The sequence below is a fragment of the Typopeltis vanoorti genome, chromosome 3 (assembly GCF_054136105.1).
Source record: "Typopeltis vanoorti isolate ZY-2024b chromosome 3, IOZ_Tvanoo_1.0, whole genome shotgun sequence".
In the NCBI taxonomy this organism is placed as follows: domain Eukaryota; kingdom Metazoa; phylum Arthropoda; class Arachnida; order Uropygi; family Thelyphonidae; genus Typopeltis; species Typopeltis vanoorti.
Genome location: NC_143551.1, coordinates 97,088,954 through 97,111,293, shown reverse-complemented (window position 1 = coordinate 97,111,293; position 22,340 = coordinate 97,088,954). Strand labels below are relative to the sequence as shown.

The following is a 22,340-nucleotide window of genomic DNA, read 5'->3' as shown; positions in this document are numbered from 1 at the left end:
AAAACCATATCTTAAAAAGTTTAGATGTAATGATTAGTTTTGATATTACTTCACTATTTATTAATGTACCATTAATTGAAACCCTTGATTTGCTAAAGTTGCATTCTCCCTCCCCCCAGATATATTTGAATTATTTAAATTTACAGTACACACACAAGTTATTTGCATGGAAATGGAAGATATTCAAACAACTAGAAGGGACAGCAATGGGCTCCCCCTTTAGCCAATTCTACATAGAACACTTGGAAACCTAGCTATGAATACAGCCACTCTCAAACCAGTGGTTTCGCTATGCTATGTTGATGATGTATTTGCTATTTGGCCACATAGCCCTGGGACATATTGGATACATTTTTAGTGCATTTAAATAGCCAATACCCTGAAATCCACTTCACAATGGAACAGGAAGGTAAAGACTGTCTGCCCTTTCTAGATACATTAATCACAAGGCTTCCTGATGGTTCATTATCTTTTTCTGTTTACAGAAAATCTACACATACAGGAAGATTTGTACAAACATTCACACCATCATCCAGCTCAACAGTATCGTATCCTAAAACACTAGCTCACAGAACTAGAGCTATCTGTTCCAATGACAATGCTCTTACCACTGAACTCACTCACTTGTGTCACACTTTCTTAGTCAATGGCTATAATCCCCATAAGATATAAAAAATACTAAATGCTCCCCAGAAATCTCCGTCATTGCCTATCACACAAGACTATAGCAAAACTGTTACCATCCAATATATTCAAGGCCCCCATCTGAAAAGATATGTAGAGTGTTTGATAAATATCAGCTAAGCAGCATATTTAAACCATATGTCAAATTGGCAACCATTATCAGTTCACCTAAGGACAAACTCTCTTCTTTATCACATCCAAGAGTTTATGAAGTGCCCTGTTCTTGTGACCTGGTCTACTATGGACAGACAGGAGGAACTGTTGAATTGGTTTGCCTTGGTGAACATAAAAATACATTTGGCACTATTGTTATGGCAAGTCGGGTCTAGGAGACTATGTTTTGGATACCTCTTCATACAGGATCAAATGGAAAAAAATAAGTGCCACACAGAAGTCATATAAGTCAGAGAGATTGTTTTTGGAATTAATAGTAACTTTAAAAAATACTCCAAACCTCAACAAGTATGGCTGTATAAATTTATCAAAAATCTGGGAGACAGATTTTGCTAAAAATCTATTTATAATTTGTTTTCTCTCGTTTTCCAACATAGATGGTGCCAACTAGAACTTCAGTTTCTTGTGTTTTCCATTACAACATTTTTAAACTGGTCCCACTGTTATACCAAATTGCTGTTTTATGTACTGTGACAAACTATTCTTGTGCTCAAGATGCTGGATATAATACCAGCAAAATATCAGCTAATAAGTTAATAAAATTTAATTATTTTCTTATTATTCTGTGTTGTATTTGCTTGCCAAAAGTGTGCCTTAGGAGTTCAATAAAATTCCATGCTTTTGGTTTGTTGTCAGATTGTGCACTTTTCTGTGATTAATTTCCCAAATATTCTTCGAATACCTAAAAAAAATGAAAAAAATTAATAAAAAAACGTTATTCACATTTTAAACCTCTTTGTGACTTATGGGCCACCCTGTATAAGGCGTATAAAGGACAAGCTGAAAACGTTGCTTAGTTTGGTAAGGTAAGGTAAAGTGCAGTATGAGCAGTTAGTGAGCCAGGCCAATCAGGAAAATGGTTGAGTGAATAGAACATAAAGTTGAAGTATTTAATGAAGAAATCATCAAGGCATTTCACCTTAATAAGTGTAACATCACATGGAGATTGACTGTATAAGAGGAACTTGTAGTAAATAAAGGGGAAGGGATATATGAGAAATTAAGTACACTTGATGTTATAAGACAGAGGGTCTCAATGACATATCACTGGGTATTTTAAGACAATATTCTGGTAATTTAGTGGTAGCTATGACATATTTGTTTAACAAAGGTCATGCCTCAAGACATGTCTGAAAGAAGTGAAAAGGGGAAGTTAAAAAAATGTTTCCATCCAAACACAATGGATGATAAGCCCAAGGCCTTGAGTTATAGTCTAATCTATGGATATTCATCTTATTCCATCCTTATTCATCTACCCAAAGCACCAACCTATTCAATTCCTCTTTGTTTTCATTTACACTTTCTATGTAAATAAATCTCCTCTCACCTCCCTCCCATTCTACACCTTCTTAGGGATATTATCCATGTTCTTTCTATCCTCTACTCTTACTCCATGTACAGTCTCCTCTGTACCTATTCTGTAAAATCTTGTTACCATCCCAAACATATTGATCCTAAAAACTTTCTCCCTGCCTTCACCAGATGCTGCAATCCATGTCCTTTTAACTTATCATCATAACTAGTATTCCAGGGTCTCAACACTGCTCCAGTCATATGCAGATCTCCTGCCAGAAACTCCCAAAACCAGGTGATCGAATCTGCACCCAACAATATACACAGGGTGTAATCAAAGGCTTGTATAGTGGCACAATCACCTCCATATCTCCACACATTTAAAAAGAGAAAGAATAAAAAAAAAAAAAGGCACTGCACACAATTAGAGAGCTCCTGATGAAATGAAGGGAACAAAAAAAAAAGTGGAGATAAACAGAGAAAAATTTATGAAGAATTCTTAGACTGAAATAAATAAGAGATGCAGAATAACAATAATATACAAGTATACTTACAGACAGACTCCCTCAGCACATTTCCCATGTCCACTACATAAATCTGGACACTGTGGACCAATATATAAATTATCTACTGCCCATGTATCGCCTGTCTCAAAATCTGACTGATGAAATCTGAACCTTGTTGAACTTGACCTAATAAAAGAAATCAGACATTTACAATTACTTGAGAGATATTTGAACACAAATCTTTTGTAATACATAATTTTAAAAATATTCTTTAAACTACAATTTCCATGATAAGGAAAATAACAAGATGAAGATCCAAGTATAATCAAAGTGAGAAGAATTTACTCATGTGAGAATATTATTTATTATATAAACATTTTGGTCAGATTTTATGACTATTTTTATTTTACATTGACAACTAGTTCGAAAGATGGAACAAATACAGAACATGATTAATAGAATAAATTAATGTATCAGTAAATGATGTAACATTTACACAGTAATACAGGTAACATATGGCAGATTGGCATTCTAAATATTACTTAGTACAAGACTTTACCAAATTCATGATATTGAATTATGATCACTTTTTGTTAAACATGAGTATGAAGAAATGCCTTGGAACTTTCTTTGTAAAGTCATTTTATTAGGAAGTAGCCTTTTATAAATAATATAAGCACGTAAACACAAGAAAGATATTTAATTAATCAAATATTTTGGTCTGGAAATAGCAGACCATCTTCAGTGGCACTACAAGAACAGTTTAAAAAAAAAAAAAAATACAAAGTGGAATACTAACAATAGATCATTTAAAAATAGAACAAGCCACATGATGTTATATCACAAAGTATTAAAGGGAATATTTTTAAGCAGAGACATGAATGAAATAAAGATATTAATTAATAATATTAAATAACATAAAATTAATATGAATTAATGAGTTATCCTGATTAGACTTTCCCAGATTTTTGATATAGATATACAGTCATTCTGATTCAGGTTAGGACGATGGAGTAAGGCCTCTACGCTTTCTTTGAATAAACGTTCAAATTTATAATGGGATCTATGCAAGAGGCGAGTTTTTGACCAAAGGATGTTGTGGTTAGTTTCAATCCCATGCTGAGCCAATCGAGATTTTTCAGGTTTGTTGTGATGAATGGAGGATTGATGTTCTTGGATTCTTTTTTCAAGAGAACGTCCAGTTTGTCCAAAATAGGAGAGATCACAGTTGCGGGGAATTTGATAAACTCCAGGAAGAGACATAGTTGAGCGTTTGTCTTTAGGAGAAGGAAAATGGGAAGATAATTTGTTAATAGGTGAATATGTAGCTGTTAACTCATATTTCTTCAGAATTCTTGCGATAGGTTCTGAAATCCCGGAGATGTATGGAATTGGAACTCGACGTATTGAATCTTTGTTGTTTTGTGGTGGATTATAAGAATCGAGAAGATGTGAGTACTCTTTTCGGAAAAGCCATTGAGTTTCATGTGTTGTTGGATAGTAGAAAGTTCTTTCTGTAGAAAATTAGAAGTAGAACAATTAGTTTTGGCTCTTCTGATTAGACATTTTATGATTCCTGTTTTTTGACAAGGATGATGGGCTGATTCTTTAAGAATATAACGACCTGTGAACATTGGTTTCCTGTAAACTGTAGTTGTCAGAGTATTTGAAGGTGACCGGATGAGGAGAACATCTAAAAAAGATAACTGGTTGTTTTCTTCCATTTCCATAGTAAACTTTATATGATGATGTAAGGAATTGATACTGTTTAAAAAAGAAAGTAAGGAGTCTTTGTTATGCAGCCATACAGTAAAGATGTCATCTATATATCTTACCCAAAAGGATGGTTGGGGGAAAATAGATGAGAAGAGGACTTTTTCTAGATGTTCTAAATAAAACTCTAAATAAATAGAGTTTCTTCTTGCATTCATCAAGAGAGAAACTCCAAGATATATTTTATATATTTTATGATATAATATTGGTGTTCTCAGGTAGTAACTTCATTGAGATGTTGACTTATAGACGATTATTATTATTATTATTATTATTATTATTGCATGGGCACCTCCATGGAGGCTTAAGAGATCATGGGAGGATTCCAAGATAATATCTACCATACCTCTCCTCTTGATACCATTAATAGACAAAGCACTCATAATCGACTCGGGCAACAAATTCTATTCATTCGCCACTCTCCAAGAGAAAAACCTAGTCTTCACACCCTTGCTAACCTTCCTTTTGCATCAATCCTATAAAAGCCTTCAAGTAACTTAAATGTTTCTACCATATCCCCCCCTCCTTCTCTTATCAACTAACTTTTGCAATCCACAAGCCCTTAATCTATCTTCACAGGGAGCATTTCACAGACCACTCACCATCTTGCCTCTAGATCATCACTTGTCTCTTGCCTCTAGATCATCTCTGCCACTTCCTCATCCCAATAAATCCAGGTGACCAGACCTGAGCACAGTAGTTCAGATGTGGTCATACCAGGGCTTTATAAAGAAGCCTGATAACTACTTATCTCTGCATGTTAGTGTGTTTTTCAATAACAAATAATCCTGTGAACTACCCTGGTTACTTTAGCAATATGTTCTCTAAACTTCAACTCTCTATCCCTAGCTTCATCAATTTCCTGGAGTACAGTTCCCTCAATGTGGTACACTGCTTATAACCTTTGCATCCTAAAATGCATATCTTTACACTTTTTCATATTAAATTGACATTCATTATGTTTTGCTCATATTGTGAGCCTATTTAAATCATTCTGCAATGACGCAACATCAATGCAAGATGATTTAAACATTACTTTGATTATACATCTACATCACTTTGATTAACTATTACCCTACCTAACTGCATCACCAGCAACAACTGAATATCTTCCTTCAAATTATTTTCTATATAATTTATGTACAAATCAAACAGTGGTGGTTCAAGCACATCATACTGCGGCAAACCACTAGTCACCTGCCTTAATTCTAGATTCTGCGCCTCTATATGCTATGTTTTGGTATCTGTCTATATGCCACCCTTTTATCCATATCATCAATTTCCTATCCATCCCCAATTGTTGCAATTTGTGTAACCCAGTTCTTCCATGTATCCTGTCAAATGCTTTTGCAAAATCTAGCAGTATCATCATGTAGCAATTCCTTATATCCAACTCAGTTGTCACTGTATTATAAAAAGTTAGTAGTTAGCATTATGGTTCATTATATTAAGAATTCAGTGATCTTTAGGCCCTCTCATAATATTTTTTACATCATAGTTGATGTCATATTAAATCTAGCACTGCCACATACAGGACAATCTTAAGAGTAACACAAAACATATTTCTTACCAGGTAGCAGAGGGTAAACTAATGGTGACTCTTTTCCATTTTTTATATTCTGAAGCATCATAAACTGTTCCTTGAGTGTAGACACCATTACAACCTCCACTAGCAGGTAGACATGGCTTATACACAGGTTTCCAGCTCATTCCATGATTAATTGAGTATTCAAGATGGACCTATATTAAAATTCAATAATTATAATGCTACATTTATTTTCTTAAATTAGAATACAAACTTATTTTATGATAATAATAATAATAATAATATTTACTTGTAATATGGCACTTTAAATACTAGTTCTAATGTATAGTAGTTTAGAGTCATTACCAAATAAATTCAAAATGGTTGAAGCATCACGTCTCAGAAAATCTTCAGTGTAAACCAAAAGTTACCATTTTTGTATTAAAAAAATGTCTGCATAGTATTACTTCAATATATAAGTTATTTTAGTGGATCTAAGAAAGTCACTGTTTATGAATGGCATTCTCAGGATCTCAGATGCAAGGGCATTAAATGGCCACTGCAAATGTAAGAAATTACACACACACATGAAACTTAACAAGCATAAAGATATAAATTTGTTCATCGTCATAGTTTATTAAGGCACAAATATAGAAGAATATATAGAAATATATATATATATATATATATATATATATATATATATATATATATGAAAGAATGATCATTAACTTGGTTAACATACATATTTTTATGAAGAATTGAATGACTAGAACCGAGATTTAAGTAAAAAGGTTTTAATATAAAAACACTACTAGTTTCGGCCTGTAATAGCCTTCATCAGGTGACATTATAAAAGAAAGAAACAAGAAAAAACACTAAACACTGAAGGTTAAAAGACTATGAACAACATAGAGAGTCTCTATACATAATTAGCATGAAAATGTTGTTGTAGTTGTATTTAAAGCTGTTCTTTCGTTTGTTGCATTGTTGGGAGAGTGCGTGCTTGCAGCATCACGTGAACACCAGTACATGATTACAGCTGAATGACTAACTGGGAGGTTGTAGTTTAAGTTGTTATTTAGATGAACAGGATTGAAGATGATTTCTCTAGATTCCACAATTTTTTCTCTCTATTTCGTCACTGCAACGGAAGATGTTAGTAGATTTTTCCCAGCAGACTTTGTGACTTTGGTTTTCATCATTAGGATTAGCCGAGAAAAGGATATGACTTGATAATGCACTGGCTCGCTGTCTCTTGTAAGTAATGTCCCTCATGTGTTCTTCCATACGCAATTCGACAGATTTGTCTGTCTGCCCAAAATAAGGAATATCACAAATCACGCAATATTTTATATACACCAGGGTATTTGAGTTGATGATGACAAGGTTTTGGGTGGCTTATTAAGATACGGATCTTTGGAAGTGGAGTGAACAAGGTTCTGATATTGTATTTTCTTAAAACTTTTGCTAATTTATGTGAAACTGTACTGAAGTAAGGAATAGATATATTGCCTTTGAATCTATTAGTTTTTTTCTGAGTGATGTCTAGGAGGATTAAGAAGGAATTTTTCAATGATTCTCTTGGAATATCCATTAACTTCGAAAGAAGTTTTCAGATGGTTTATTTCTGTAAGAAGTTCATTTGGGTCATCAAAAAGAGAACAGTCTTTATGTCCCAAGGTGGAAATTATTCCAAGCTTATGAGGAGGGAAATGATGGGACTGACTATGCAGATATCTGTTGTATGTTGGTATGTGTGGGCTTTCTTTATATCGATATTTTGAGTTTACCAGAAGAGCGAGTCAGTTTGACAACACGAAAAGGCAAGGAATTATCCATTTCAAGCTTGGCAGTAAACTTAATACTTTGATGTCGGCTATTCAGATGTTCGAGGAAAACCATAAGGGATTCATGTCCATGGCTCCAAATAATGAAGACACCATCTACATAGAAACGGATAATTCCTTGCCTTTTCTTGATGTCAAACTGACTCGCTCTTCTGTTTCTTTATATAAATAACAGGAATATCAGAAAGAAAGAAGATGAATTGGTAGCATTGACAGCATAAACCTGTTCAAAGAATACTGAAATCAGTGAAATGATGGTTAGCAGATGATAGTATACTGACAGGAGTAGAAGTAGCAGGGTATAGCATAGTTTCTCAGAATAGGAAGGGCAAATGCAGTGGTGGAGTATCACTTATAAGTGACCTCTCAGAGTGGAGGATTATGGGGTGAAATGGCACTAATAGTTTTAAAATCATATGGTATGAGGTGGAAGAGGGTAGGACATAATATTTAGTGGGATATTGCTATAAGCCAGAGAATACAGAGGGTGTAAAGTGCAGGAGATGTTTAAGCAGTAGAGTTTGGCAAGTGCAAAGTGAGTGATCACTATGAAAGATTTTAACTACAGCCAATGCTGGGTATGTGGTGCCCTTAGGCCAGTTTTATGAATGCATTGTAAGACAAGACAGGCATCATAAAATTCTTTATTGTTAAAAGCAATTTATAGTTATTGCAAAGAAAATGGCAACTTTTTGTACTATTACTTCAACTAATACTATTACTTTTTTTTACTATGTTACCCCCCCCCCCCCCAAGCCATTGTGCCACTAGGCCGATGCCTCTTGTGCCTAAGCCTAGAAGAGCTGGCACTGACTACAGCAGTATAAACAGAGAAGAGGAAACAGCATGTAGCAGTGAGAGAATAGAATTTCTGAGGGACAAATGTCATATGCAGGGGCGAATAAACTCAGTCAATGAAACTCTTTCATCCCCCTTATTTCTGATACTTCTGGCATTTGTAAACAAACACAGCAGTTCATTTTTAGGTCTACAGCCAGGTCTATATATGCTTCATACATTTCTGCTTCAAAATATCTTAATATAAATTTCATCGACAATCCTGGAGTTCTTTTTCGGACACCTTATATAAGTCTACAGCTCATCTCTGAAAGCTAATTGACTGAAACCTTTTAAAAGTTTATACCTATTCTTCTCTTCAATATAGTTATTAATTTTTATCCTGCTTGAAACAAAATGCTCATCACTGTTTATTTCAATTTCCCTATATACGATACAAGGAATATATCGTGAACCAGTGAAGATATTCCTATCAACAATAATACAGTTAATAAGACTTTTCTTATTTCTTGAGTGCTCTTTGGATCCCATAATGCAAAAGCACATCTTTATTGGATATATGAATTATTATTATTATTATTATTCGTGACACTTCCAAGGAGGCTGAAGACTCATCGTGGGAGGCCACCCACTATACAACTGTCTCCACGACTACACCAAACCTCTACTACCAAACATCCCCATCAACACCATCCACTGCCCATCACCACAACTAGTATTTTTTATCTGTAAATTGCGTGTGTTCTGAAGGGCTGATTTGTCTGTGTGCAGGATGAAAAACCCGAGTTTTTGGGAGAAAAAAACCCTGCTACTTCCGTATGAGATCGGCTAACTCACCTTCGATTGAAAAAGTCCACATAAAGATTCCTCTCGTCACGACGAGAACTGAACTTAGGCCTATTCCAATCGAAGGGTGCAATGCACCGTCATTCTTCCAATTATGCTACGGAATGTATGATAATATACATTTTTTTATGGAAGGAAGGAAGGATGTCAAAGGTATGTCTACTTTACAGTTATATGAATGTTTTGAAATATACAGTTCATTCTCAGTATCTTCTTGCTCGGTCGCCTCATGTCTGAGGATTTGTGACCCCCAGCCACAATGCCTCTCCATTTTTTTCTGTCTTTTGTTGCAGTGGCCAACTCCAAAGTAAGTCTGGTGATCTTTTTAATCTGATCCAACCATCTTGGTATTAGGCATTCTCTTTTTCTTTGTCCTTCCATTTTACCCTGGATAACAAGTTTTTCCAGGTTGTCATTTTCACGTTGTGAAATGTGAGCAAAATACTTGAGAAGTGTTTCATTTACAATGCCACAAACCACCTCTTAATTTTTAGTTGAGTTATTATTCTTTCCATTTAGACCTCTTGTCCATCCAAGAAGGAGACTCTCAAAATCATTTTCCAGCACTACATCTCAAAGCTGTCTATCTTGTACATATCTTTCTTGCTGAGTGTTCCAAGATCCAGCAACATAAATGAAAATTGAAAACACCAAGCTACTGACCAGTCTTGATTTAGTGGTGATAGAAATGTTTCTGTCTTTCCATATTTTCTGCAATTGCACCATTGCTGACCTCACCATGGTAATTTTTCTTTTAATGTCTGGTTGACATCTCTTGGTGCTTATTAGAGCTTCAAGATAAATGAATTCATCCACCTTCTTGAAGTCAATGTTGTGGGCGAAATTGTCATTTTTCATCTATGGCCATATATGTTGTTTTATCATGATTAATTCTTAAACCATATTTCAGGCTTTCCAATTCAACTCTTTCAATGAGGGACTCCAGTTCTCCATTGCCGCTGGCAATTAGCATATCATCAGCATACCTAAGATTATTTATCTTTTTGTCACCAATTGAGAAACAACTATCATGTCTAAAGTTTATTTTTCACTTGGTTAGAGTATAATAAAATTAGTTTAATCCTTTATCCAAGTGTGAGCAAACAAAGTTTGCGCCTGAAAGTATCTTCAGGACTGGGGTAAGGTGGTACAACACCAGGGCAACTGGTGTTGTACCAACCTTAATGCAAAACATTAGACATATCTGCAAGAGATGTGTTTTGCATTATAGGAGATACTGAGATAGGAGTGTTGGTATCTTGCTCCACCTTTGCAACGAGTTGCCCTGATATTGTACCACCTTACCCCAGTCCTGAAGATACTTTCAGGCACAAACTTTGTTTGCTCACACTTGGATAAAGGATTAAACTAATTTTATTATACTCTAACCAAGTGAAAAATAAACTTTCAACATCTTTCTCTAAATCCAGAGTAATTTATTAAAAAAGGGTGGCACACCATTTGGCAACTCCTATAGGTAGAGATGACCTGCTAATGCTTCTGCCTGGTATCTCCACTTGGGGCTGGCTCTCACTGAAGAGACCCCAATAAAGGTTGAAACTAGTCTGGGTAGTGGCCCTTCCCTTAATGCAAAACATTAGACATATCTGCAAGGAGATGAGTTTTGCATTATAGGAGATACTGAGATAGGAGTGTTGGTAGCTTGCTCCACCTTTGCAAGGAGTGCCCTGGTGTTGTACCACCTTACCCCAGTCCTGAAGTATTTCTTGAGTCTTTTCAACACTCAAGAAATTTGATCTCTGGTTCCACATCCTTTTCTAAAATCTGCCTGTTCTGCAGGAAGTTGTTTGCTTGACATATTGTTTAAGATTGAGAGGTTTGTGGAATAATCCTCTTGTTTGTGATTTAAAAGGAGAAAAAAATTGTTATGAGAAAGGACTTGAAGGAATTACTAGAGGTAGCAAAAGAAAAGAGTGAGAGAGTTAAGATAGTGAGTCTGTTGCTGTGGCATGATAGAGAAGAGTTGAGAAGGAGGGCCATAATCGCAAATGACTTTATGTCCACATTATGGAGTTTGTGGACGTGCAGAGCGAGTTTGATGGGAAAAAGGATTTATACAAGATGGATGGTTTGCATCTGAATGGATGTGGTGTGCGAAGACTGGAAAAAGTGTTGCTGAATGAAGTGAATGTGGATGTGCAGAATCAGGAAAACTAGAGTTATTAATGGGAGGGCGGGGAGTGGATATGCAGACATCAGGGAGGCAGTTGAGGGTAAGAATGTGTATAATATGCCCAAGCTGGTATGAAGGACAACAAATCAGATTGGGATAGTTAGTATAAGGCATCAACATAGGGGTGGGACTAACGGCTTCTGCATTTCATGTATACCAATGCCAGGAGTATTAGGAACAAGAAGGAAGAATTCTTGGCCTTGGTTGGCTCTTCCTGGCTACAGGTTATTGGCATTAGTGAAACATGGCTGACAGAAGCTGATATAGCTAGTGGGATAGAATGTGAAGGGTATAGTGTGTTCAGGAGGGACAGAGAGAATAAAATGGGGGGAGGAGTGTTATTGATGATAGCTGATGAACTGCAGCCAAGGAGAATAGAAGTCGAACTGCAGGATAGAGAAAAGAGCACATTTGAGGCTATTTGGTGTGAGATTGTGACTAGCAGAACAAAATATACAGTTGGTTGCTGCTATAGACCAGGTGATGGAATAGATGGTGGAGATAGTATGCATAACCAAATAGACACAATGAATGGAGGTAATTATTATGGGGGATTTCGACTATGGTAACATTGATTGGAAGGAGGAGGGACACATGTGAGGAAGGAACTGGATTTTATGCAGCTATTAAGGGATAACTATCTGAGAATTTGACCGTAATGAATATGACCACACTGCCACCAATTGGTGAGAGTAATCATAAGGTCTTGACTTGGGAGGTGGCTAAATGTGTGAAATTTTCGATTAAGACAGGGTACACGTGGAATTACCATGCTGGTAAGTATGACAAGCTTAGGAGATTGCTTGGTTCAGTGGCATGGCATGTAAAACTGCAAGGACTGGATGTTGATAGTGCATGGGAGGTGGTTAAGGAGCGTTTGTAGGAGGTAATGGCTGACTGTATATCTAGAATCCGAATAGCAAATGACGTAGGGGTTAAATGGATGAATAACACCATTAAACTTGAGCTAAAAAAAAAGAAACAACTGTGGAGTTAATTTAAGGAGAAAGGAGACCTGCAAGCACACAAACGGTATAAAGTGCAGGCTAGAAGGGTAATGAGTGTGGTAAGAAAAGCAAAAGTGGATTATGAAAGGGAATTAGCCATGCAAGCTAAAGAGAATCTCAAACAGTTTTTCATATGCTGCAAATAAAAGAAAACATGAATACGGCACAATGATTTTAAGGAATGCTGATGGTAGGGAGATAACCAAATCAGTTGATATAGTTGATTACTGAGCAATCACTTTGCAAAGAGTATATCATCCAGGTGGTGATATTGCAGGAATGAAGGAACCAATAGCTTATACAGGAATTGTGATGAATGAAGCGTAGGTGAATAGTCTATTACAAAATCTTAATAGTATACCATCCAATCCCACAGATGTGAATACATCTGTGGGATTGGATGGTATACCAGCTCAGGTCATACCTGAAGGGCTAAAGAATTGTCAGTGTCCTTGACCATTTAGTTTAATTTAAGTCTTGGGTCTGGGTTAGTCCCGAGGGGGATGGAAAGAAGGAAAAATAGTTCCACTGCATAAAGGAGGTTCCAAGACTGCTGTTGCAAATTACCGACTGATCAGCATATCAGGAGTCATTGTCAAGGTCTTGGAGAAAGTAGTCAAGAGAAAAATACAGGAATGGATAGATGAAAATGGGATACTGTATGGGTGACAGCATGGTTTTGTGAAGGGTAGATCATGCCTCAGTAACTTGCTCACGTTTTATAACACAGTGATGGCTGAACTGGATAAGGGTAATGGGTTTACAGTGATACTGCTGGACCTTGCTAAGGCCTTTGACAGGATACCACGTGGAATTCCAATCAGTAAACTGCAGCATATGGGAATGGATATAGGATTGGTGAGATGGAGAGATATCATAGAGTAGTTTTTTCAGGAGTAGAGTCCAAAAGATGGCCTGTGACTAGTGGTGTGCTGTAGGGTTCTGTTCTTGGTCCACTACTATTTAATTTGTTCATTAACGATATAGGAAAGGATCCGAGAGGAACTGTTCATTTGTTTGCTGATGATGCAAAGTTGGGAAGAGCAATAGTGAATGCACATGATGCAAAATTTTGCAGGATGATTTGGATAGATTGGAGGACTGGGCTAAGGAGAATGAATGTCAATTTAATGTGGCAAAAGGTACGGTTATGCATTTTGGGGTGAAAAGATTAGCAGCAGTATACCACATTGGTGAAACTGTATTCCAGGAGATTGACGAGGTCAGGGATTTGGGAGTGTTGGGGGATATGGAGTTGAAGTATAGGGGGGCTCATTGCAAAAGTGGCTAAATCAGCTCATCAAATCACTTGGTTACTGAAGAATACTTTAATGAGCAGAGACAAGCAAGTTGAAAAATTTTTCCTCTGTATCGAGCCTTGATACGACCCCATCTTGACTACTGTGCCCAGATATGGGCGCCAGGGTTTCTTCTTGATGGGGAGGAGGTGGAGAGGATCTAGAGGCGAGTGACCAAAATGATAGATGGTCTATGGGATGAACCTTATGAGAACAGGTTGAAGATTTGTGGGTTGCAGAAATTGATGGATAGGCAGAAAAGGGGTGATATGATTAAGACATTCAAATTACTGAAGGTTTCTATAAGATTAATTCAGAGGATATTTTTGAGAACAGGACTGGTGATGGTGGGAGGACTAGGGGCCATCCATGGAAACTGGGCAAGAGTGTGGTTAGCAAGGGTGTTAGAGCTAGGTTTTTTTATTTGGAGAGTGGTAAATGAGTGGAATAAGCTGTCATGATGGTGAATGAGTTCAAGGCAAGGTATGATAACTACTGTGTGAATGTTGAATAGTTGTTCTTGACATGATGTTAGGGCCTCCCTCGATGAGTCTAAGGACTCCTTAGAGTTGCCCATAATAATAATAACAATCCCTATAAGGATAGACTTGGGTCTTTGGATTGAAGAGTTTAGTTTACAGGCCAGTGGACATGATAGTTCTAAGATAAATTGGTTCTATAAGATTGATACAAAGGAAATTTTTTAATATATATGACAAATAAAGAGAGAACTAGAGGTCCCTCCCCCAGAAGTTGTGTAAGAGGTGTGACAGTACAGGTGTGTGTGTGTGTATATGTGTATGTAGACTAGATTTTTTGCTTGGGGAGATTGGTGAACAAGAGAAATAAATTGTGAAGTAGTTGTGAGTGTGAGCCCTCACAGTGAATGAGTTTAAGGAGAGGTTAGGCCCATGATCTGGATAAAATGGGGGAATCTCATTGATGGGGGGGAAATCTGGATAAAATGGGGGGAAACTTTGTGGGCAATGCCTACAAAGTCGCCTATGGTCAGAAACAACTGAAAGGGAAGATCAGATCAGATAATAGGCACTGTTTGTCTTGTCTAAAGGTTAGTGCCCATTTCCTGAGATGAGTCATCTGACTCCATACAGATACTCATATAATAATAATAATAATAGATGAGATTTGAATCCAGGCTTTTCCTGTCAAAGAGAAAAAAAAAGCTATCTCTTCAAGGAATATTTCAAAACAACTGAAAGCATGAAGTGAGAATACCTTTTCTGATAATTTTGTTTATTTTCTGACCAGTTTGTTTTGCAAGAACAAAAACTTATCGATATAGATTGTGATTTCCTCTTCCAATAATCATTTTGAAAATAATTTCATTAAACAGTGCCATGATGTACATTACTGTGGTCATCCGGCACTAGAACAGTGCAAAATGGACATTAATAATTTCCATTATTGCTTTGCCCTATTGATATTTTGCTTTCAGTCTTCATCCAAATGCTTGCTCTGAGTTCTCTGAATGCACTCAAAGCAAGTGTTTAGATTGCATTTAGAGCAATCCAAATTCAAACGAATGCATTCCCAAAATTATTCTTACTGGAATGAGTATCTTCATTTCTAATTCCACTGATTTCTTGCCATTCTATTCATGCCATAGTTCCACATGACAGTTTGTAATAAAAGTAATAATAATAACCACTATCATTCTTTTGGAGTGTAACTTTCCGGGGTTGTAACAGATCCTAACATAATTAGGATATCATAACATTTTTTGATCATCAACTTTTTACCCAAATTTGTCTAGGTATACAAGCTTAACTCTTATAAAAACAAGTTTATCATAAATGGTTCAAAGTAAATTCCACCTTCTCTCTCTCTCTCTCTCTCTCTCTCATTTCTATGCTGAATTCAGCATGATCTGCAAAATGATATCAATAAATACTCCAAGTATGACTTTGGAAAGTCAAAAGTACCAAATCCATGCAAATTTCAACTATCTGACTCTTTGCTAAATTACTAGTTGCAACTTCTGTCCAAACTTGTTTTCCAACCATTCCTTGTCCAAACTGCTCTTGTATATCATTATAAGAAAAAGCTAAGCTTCTGCACTGATAATCAAGAAAATATATTCCTACTATAACAAATAATACTTTGTGCTTAATATCTATCTTAATCTTTAATCACTGAGAAATAAAAAAAATTTCTGAGCAGTCAGAAATTAAAAAATAAATAAAAGAGTTTTTATTTATTTTTATTAGAAATCTGCAGTCTTATACAATATCTAAATGTACACAAATTTTGTTACATTTTAGCTTACTCAATTCAAGAAAGCAAACTTTTGTAAGTATACTCATTATAAGAAATATAAATCATATCAATATATGAAGTAAAGAGGAATAGATACTTTATTATTTTTATCCCGACTATATGGTTTGCCACAACCCATCACTAGATCAAATTGCAGCATATATGCAGGTCCAACATTCAATGATTTGGTTTCCAGGGATCGAGATGTCCCACTATAGACCTCTTCTTCAAAGCTAAAAATAAATCAACACAAAATGTTATTTAGAAAAGAAAATATAATTTTAACCCAGTGTTCGTACGCTGGGGTGTCACAGACCCCAAAGATTTTAAATTGACTATAACTTTTTAACAACACGTGGCAGTGAGTTATGCTTCAGTATAGCTTCCCCTCCCATAACCCACTACTCGACGCCAGAGGCGACAGGCTGTTGCGTGCAAGCAAGTTCAGTGTGGGACCCCACCTTACCACTTTTGTTACATTTTCCCACCTTACAAACGCCGGGTTAATGCTATTATTATTGACCTTATAAAAATTCTGTGAATGTTGTATAGAACAGAAAAAAAGCTGTGTAATTTTTTTTGTTAATTTTTCCCACTAAAATCTTTACAAAGAGTCATAATTAATGCATTTCAAGAAATATTATTATTTAGAAAGAGTGTAAGGAAATAAAAAAAAAAATGGTGTTACTTATATTAGTGAAAACTAACTGTGTGTAAATCAGCATATGCATATAATGCAAGTATATCACATGTGCTCCTAAAACTAGTATATCCATGAAAAAAGTGAATAATGTGATGGGAGAGTAGAAGAAAAGAAAAAGAATGGAATTTTACAAACAGGACTAGATGTGGGTCAATCTTTTATTCTGATCATCAATAATGAGTCATTGCATAAGTTGGGCAATGTGCAGATTAATGAGGAAATTAATGGAAGGAAGGTCTTATATGTGAATAATGACTGTTCTTGAATGAATTTGTACTTAGGTGTCTGGAGAAAGTGTCATTCAGTGAAAGTTTGGAAGTGCAAATTCAGATGAGTGCATCTGTGAAGATATCCTTGAGGCAAGTGAATGTAAGAATGGGAATGATGAAAAATTCTAAATGTAACATTCAGATCTCAAGTTTAAACAGGGAAGCAATCACAAAATTTTGGAAGTGCAAATTCAGATGAGTGCATCTGTGAAGATATCCTTGAGGCAAGTGAATGTAAGAATGGGAATGATGAAAAATTCTAAATGTAACATTCAGATCTCAAGTTTAAACAGGGAAGCAATCACAAAAAGCAAAGTAGTGGTGGGAATGCTTCAACTAAAGCCAGAAATATCCAGAATAAGAGGAAGGAATTTTTTACATTGATTAGTTCAATGTGGTGAAAGGTCAGGCATTGGTGAAACTTTGTTGGAGGAGGAGGACATAATTACAGGAACAGAATGTCAAGCATGTATTTTCAGGAATAAAAGGATGAAGGAGTGCGGTAATGTGGAGGTAGTGATAATGAAATGTATAATCAAATTAGCCAAGCAAATAAGAAAAGAGTGATCATTATGGGCGATTTTAATTATGGCAATATAGACTGGAATGATGAGATAGAAACTGGAAGTAAAGAAAATTGGTTTCTTGAGTTTTTAAGGGATAACTACCTCAGACAGTATGTATCAGAGGGCACATGAGGATTGAGAGTCTTGGATTTGATCATCTCATCAGAGGATGTAATTATAAATGTGAGATTCACCATGAGGTGATTATCTGAGTGGTTGCCAGCAGTGTGAGGACCTCTGTGAGAAAAGGGTATATGTGGAACTACAGAGGGGGGGGGGGTGATTATGAAGAGCTCAGGGGACAGCTTGCAGGTGTAGCATGGAATGAGGTGTTAGTTGGAAAAGAGATCAATGCAGCTTGGGGGATTTTCAAGAACTATCTAGTAGATGCAATGTCTAAATGTATTCCAAGGGTGAGAATGTTAAATAAAGTAGGTGTGAAATGGATGAATAAAGAGATTAAGCATGTGATGTAGAAAAAAGGGTGTTATGGAGGTAGCATAAGAGAAGTGGAAATAACCAATTCCACAAGGATTACAAAGACCAGGCAAGGCGGGTGACTTGGTTGGAAGAGTAGCAAAAGTGAGGTATGAACAGCAGGGGTGTAATCTAGCTCACCTTCTCGTGGTGCACCTACTGGATAACGCTAATTGAGCTAGAGAAATTTGGCAGCCAGTCTACCACTTAGTTCTCCTGGCTAAGGCATGCAGTCAAATCAATAAAATTTTTCTAATTTTATTGATGATACTGACAAAAAACTGGGATTTAGCCTTAAGATGTGTCAACTGAATATCGAGGGAATTAACAGAGCAAAATATGACTATCTCTGCAAAATACTACAAGAAAATAACATTGACGTTGTGCTTCTTCAAGAAATGCATGCTGAGAAATGAAGACGACCTTTTTCCTCTTCTATTAAGGTCGTCTGGTTACACTCTGACTGGTGCTACATACCACCGGAATTATGGCAACATATATCAAGGATGATATAGAAAAGCTTCTGTCCTGACAACGAGATGTGATAATGATATCCATCTTGTGAGTGTGAAAATTCACAACACAACCATAGTCAATGTCTATAAACCTCCTTTAACATCATGGTCTATACATGTGATACCTACTTATCAACATCCAACAGTATGGATTGGTGATTTTAAGAGCCATCACGAAGAATAAAAGTACCGTGATAACAACGACTACCCTCGTTCAATGGGCAGAAATAAATAATCACGTTGGAGGCTTAATGGATTTTTTACAACACTCAAAAAGAATTAAAATAGAATTTAATACTTCCTATATTTCGTCCTAGTCACTAGGACATCTACGGGTATTACAAAAACAATTAATGTAACATATACACAAATAACAAGCAATACTAAGCCCAACCATGTGGGTGACACTAAAGTCCTATCTAGGTAGAGCACCCTCTAAGGGCAGTAGGAGGTGGCCTGGAATGTAAGGTGGGAACTCTGGTGATGAGTGTTTCCCAAATCTTCGGAAGCTTAATGCAACCCTCACAGACAATGCAACCCTTTAAAGCCCTCACAGAAAATTTAACCTTGAATAAGACAGACATATTGGTAAGCTTTGATATCTCCTCTTTGTTTACCAATATTCCCTTAATTGACACCTTATCTCTCTTAGAAAACGTTTTTCCCTCTGACATCTTAAATCCCTTTTCCTTTGCCATTAACTCTGGATATTTCTCTTGGAACAACAAACTCTACAAGCAGATAGAGGGAACTGCCATGGGTTCCCCCCTCTCACCCCCCCTTGCCAATTTCTATATGGAAGATTTCGAAAAACGAGCCATAGACTCAGCACCACTCAAACCTTCTATCTGGCTAAGATAGGTAGATGATGTGTTCTCTATTTAGCCTCATGGCCCAGACACGTTAGACTCCTTCCTCAGTCATCTCAATAGTCTACATCCAAGAATCCAGTTCACTATGGAAAAGGAAAAGAACAATTGTTTACCCTTCCTAGACACCTTAGTCACACGCCTGCCTAATGATACACTTACCTTCACCGTATACAGAAAACCCACACACACACAGGCAGATACATTCACAAACTCTCCCACCACCACCCCTCTCAACAATATGGCATTATTAAAACTCTTACCAAGAGAGCTAACAATCTTTGTTCCAGTGGAACCGCCCTCACTACTGAGCTTAACCACATACACAGCACTTTCCTCTCCAATGGCTACAGCGATCACAGTATCAAAAAAATAATCAACTCCTCCCCCATTCCCCATCCTTCTGTTGAACAAGATTTTAAAAATGCCATCACCATACCCTACATCTGTGGCACATCCGAAAAAATAGCCAAGATACTAAAACAGTACAACCTACACACAGCATATAAGCCTCACCGCAAACTTGCTACACTTATCCGTTCTACGAAAAATCGGCTCCCTCCTCTCTCTCTGCCTGGAGTTTACAAAGTACCCTGTTCCTGTAAGCTGGCATACTTTGGACAGACAGGCAGATCAGCATCCATCCGTCTAGAGGAACACAAGTCTTACATCTTCAAACACAACTATGGCCATTCAGGCTTGGCTGACCATGTTTTGGATACCACCCACAGGGTATCATGGAAGAAAACCACCATGCTCCACCACAGTAAATTCAAGAAAGAGAGACTTTTCTTAGAAGCAGCAGCAGCTCTCAAAAACCAACCAAATCTCAATAAATACAGTTGCATTAAGCTTCCAAAGATTTGGGAAACACTCATCACCAGAGTTCCCACCTTACATTCCAGGCCACCTACTACTGCCCTTACAGGGCGCTCTACCTAGATAGGACTTTAGTGTCACCCACGTGGTTGGGCTTAGTATTGTTTGTTATTTGTGTATATGTTACATTAATTGTTTTTGTAATCCCCGTAGATGTCCTAGTGACTAGGACGAAATATAGGAAGTATTAAATTCTATTTTAATTCTTTTTGAGTGTTGTAAAAAATCCATTAAGCCTCCAACATGATGTCCTCACAGCACTTAAGCCTCTACACATGTATAGAAATAAATAATATACACCTTGTATTTGATGCCAAAGATAGAAACAACTTTAGCTCATCAGCATGGCAAACAGAGTCCAATCCGGACTTATGTTTTGTTTCATTAAACACAGAAGGGCAACCATTACCAGCAAAAGAATAATGTACTTTCTAACTTCCCACACAGTCAACATCGACTGGCATTACTGGAAATTGGTATGACACTATCTATAGCAAGATCCTTTCCCTGGCTGCGTTGGAATTTTAAAAAAGCAAATTGGAGAAATTTTGAAAATGAATTGGGTAAATGTGCTCGTTGGATACTTGCTAGAGTTGCGGAGTACAAGAGATTTGTAGGAGCAATCATATCAACTGCGAAAAAATTTATCCCTTGAGGTTACAGAAAAGATTATGTCCCTGGATGGAATGAAGAGAATGAACATCTCTATAGAGAGTTCCTGATAAGTGAAGATCCTGAAATAGCAGATGAATTACTACATAGCCTGAACTCATCTCGAAAAACAAAATGGATTGATACGGTTGAAAACCTTGACTTCAAAAGATCAAGTAGAAAAGCTTGGAATCTTCTCCAACAACTATCCACAACTAATCTACCTAAAAGAAAAAGCACAATTATCTCCCCAGAGAAAATAGCTAATCAAATCGTTAATATGTCAAGGGCACCTAGGGACTCTGAACATACCAAGAAAGTTAAGAAAGAACTTAGAGAACTTCAAAAACAAATGCCCCTGCTTTCTCACAATATGCCTCAATCTTCACTATAGATGAAGTAAAAGCCATCATAAAAGATATCAAAGCAGGCAAAGCCCCCAGGCATCGATGGTGTCCATCCTGAATTTCTGATTAATAGTGGGCCAAATGCTATAAAATGGTTCTGTGAATTCTTTTCTGATATATTATTGACTGGCCGACTACCTAGCCACTTTAAGAAGTCCAAAAATAGTTGCTATTCTTAAACCAGGAAAACCACCCAAGGAGGCAAAAAGTTACAGACCTATTGCTTTATTGAGTTGCACATATAAAATGTTAGAATGCCTTCTGTACAACAGATTATTCATACCAATTATGCAGCATGTCTTGATTGAACATGCTGGTTTTAGAGAAAAACGTGGTTACTGTGATCAAGTGCTCACTTTAACATCATATATAGAAGCTGGATTTCAGAAGCAAGAAAAAACATCAGCTGTCTTCTTGGACCTAACAGCAGCCTATGATACAGAATGGCGTGAAGGTCTTATATACGAATTTCTTAGCATTGTCCCATGTAAACGGACTGCACACTTAATTTCCTCCATGCTCACTGAACATTTCTTTCAAGTTATATTAGGAAATAAAATGTCCCAACAACGAAAACTTAATAATGATCTTCCACAAGGGTCAGTGTTGGCACCCTTACTTTATAACCTATACACATATGACTTGCCTGCTACCATCTCATGCAAGTTCTGTTATGCTGATGACACTGTAATTGCTATTCAACACAAAAACATGAGTCAGGCTGAAGAGGTACTTACAAAAGATCTGAAAACAATAAGTGAATATTACAAAAAATGGAA

General features: G+C 36.6%; 1 protein-coding gene across 1 annotated transcript in view; it reads right to left on the bottom strand.

The window, feature by feature from the left end:
- LOC150108407 (reelin-like) overlaps positions 1 to 22,340 on the bottom strand; it is a 920,570-nt gene that overhangs the window by 541,767 nt on the left and 356,463 nt on the right. Inside the window, exons 20-22 of the mRNA XM_090390755.1 lie at positions 16,323 to 16,458; positions 6,001 to 6,170; positions 2,706 to 2,843 (exon numbers count right to left, since the gene is read on the bottom strand). Of these exons, the coding sequence (XP_090246881.1) occupies positions 2,706 to 2,843; positions 6,001 to 6,170; positions 16,323 to 16,458 (444 nt within the window). The remainder of the gene's footprint in view (positions 1 to 2,705; positions 2,844 to 6,000; positions 6,171 to 16,322; positions 16,459 to 22,340) is intronic.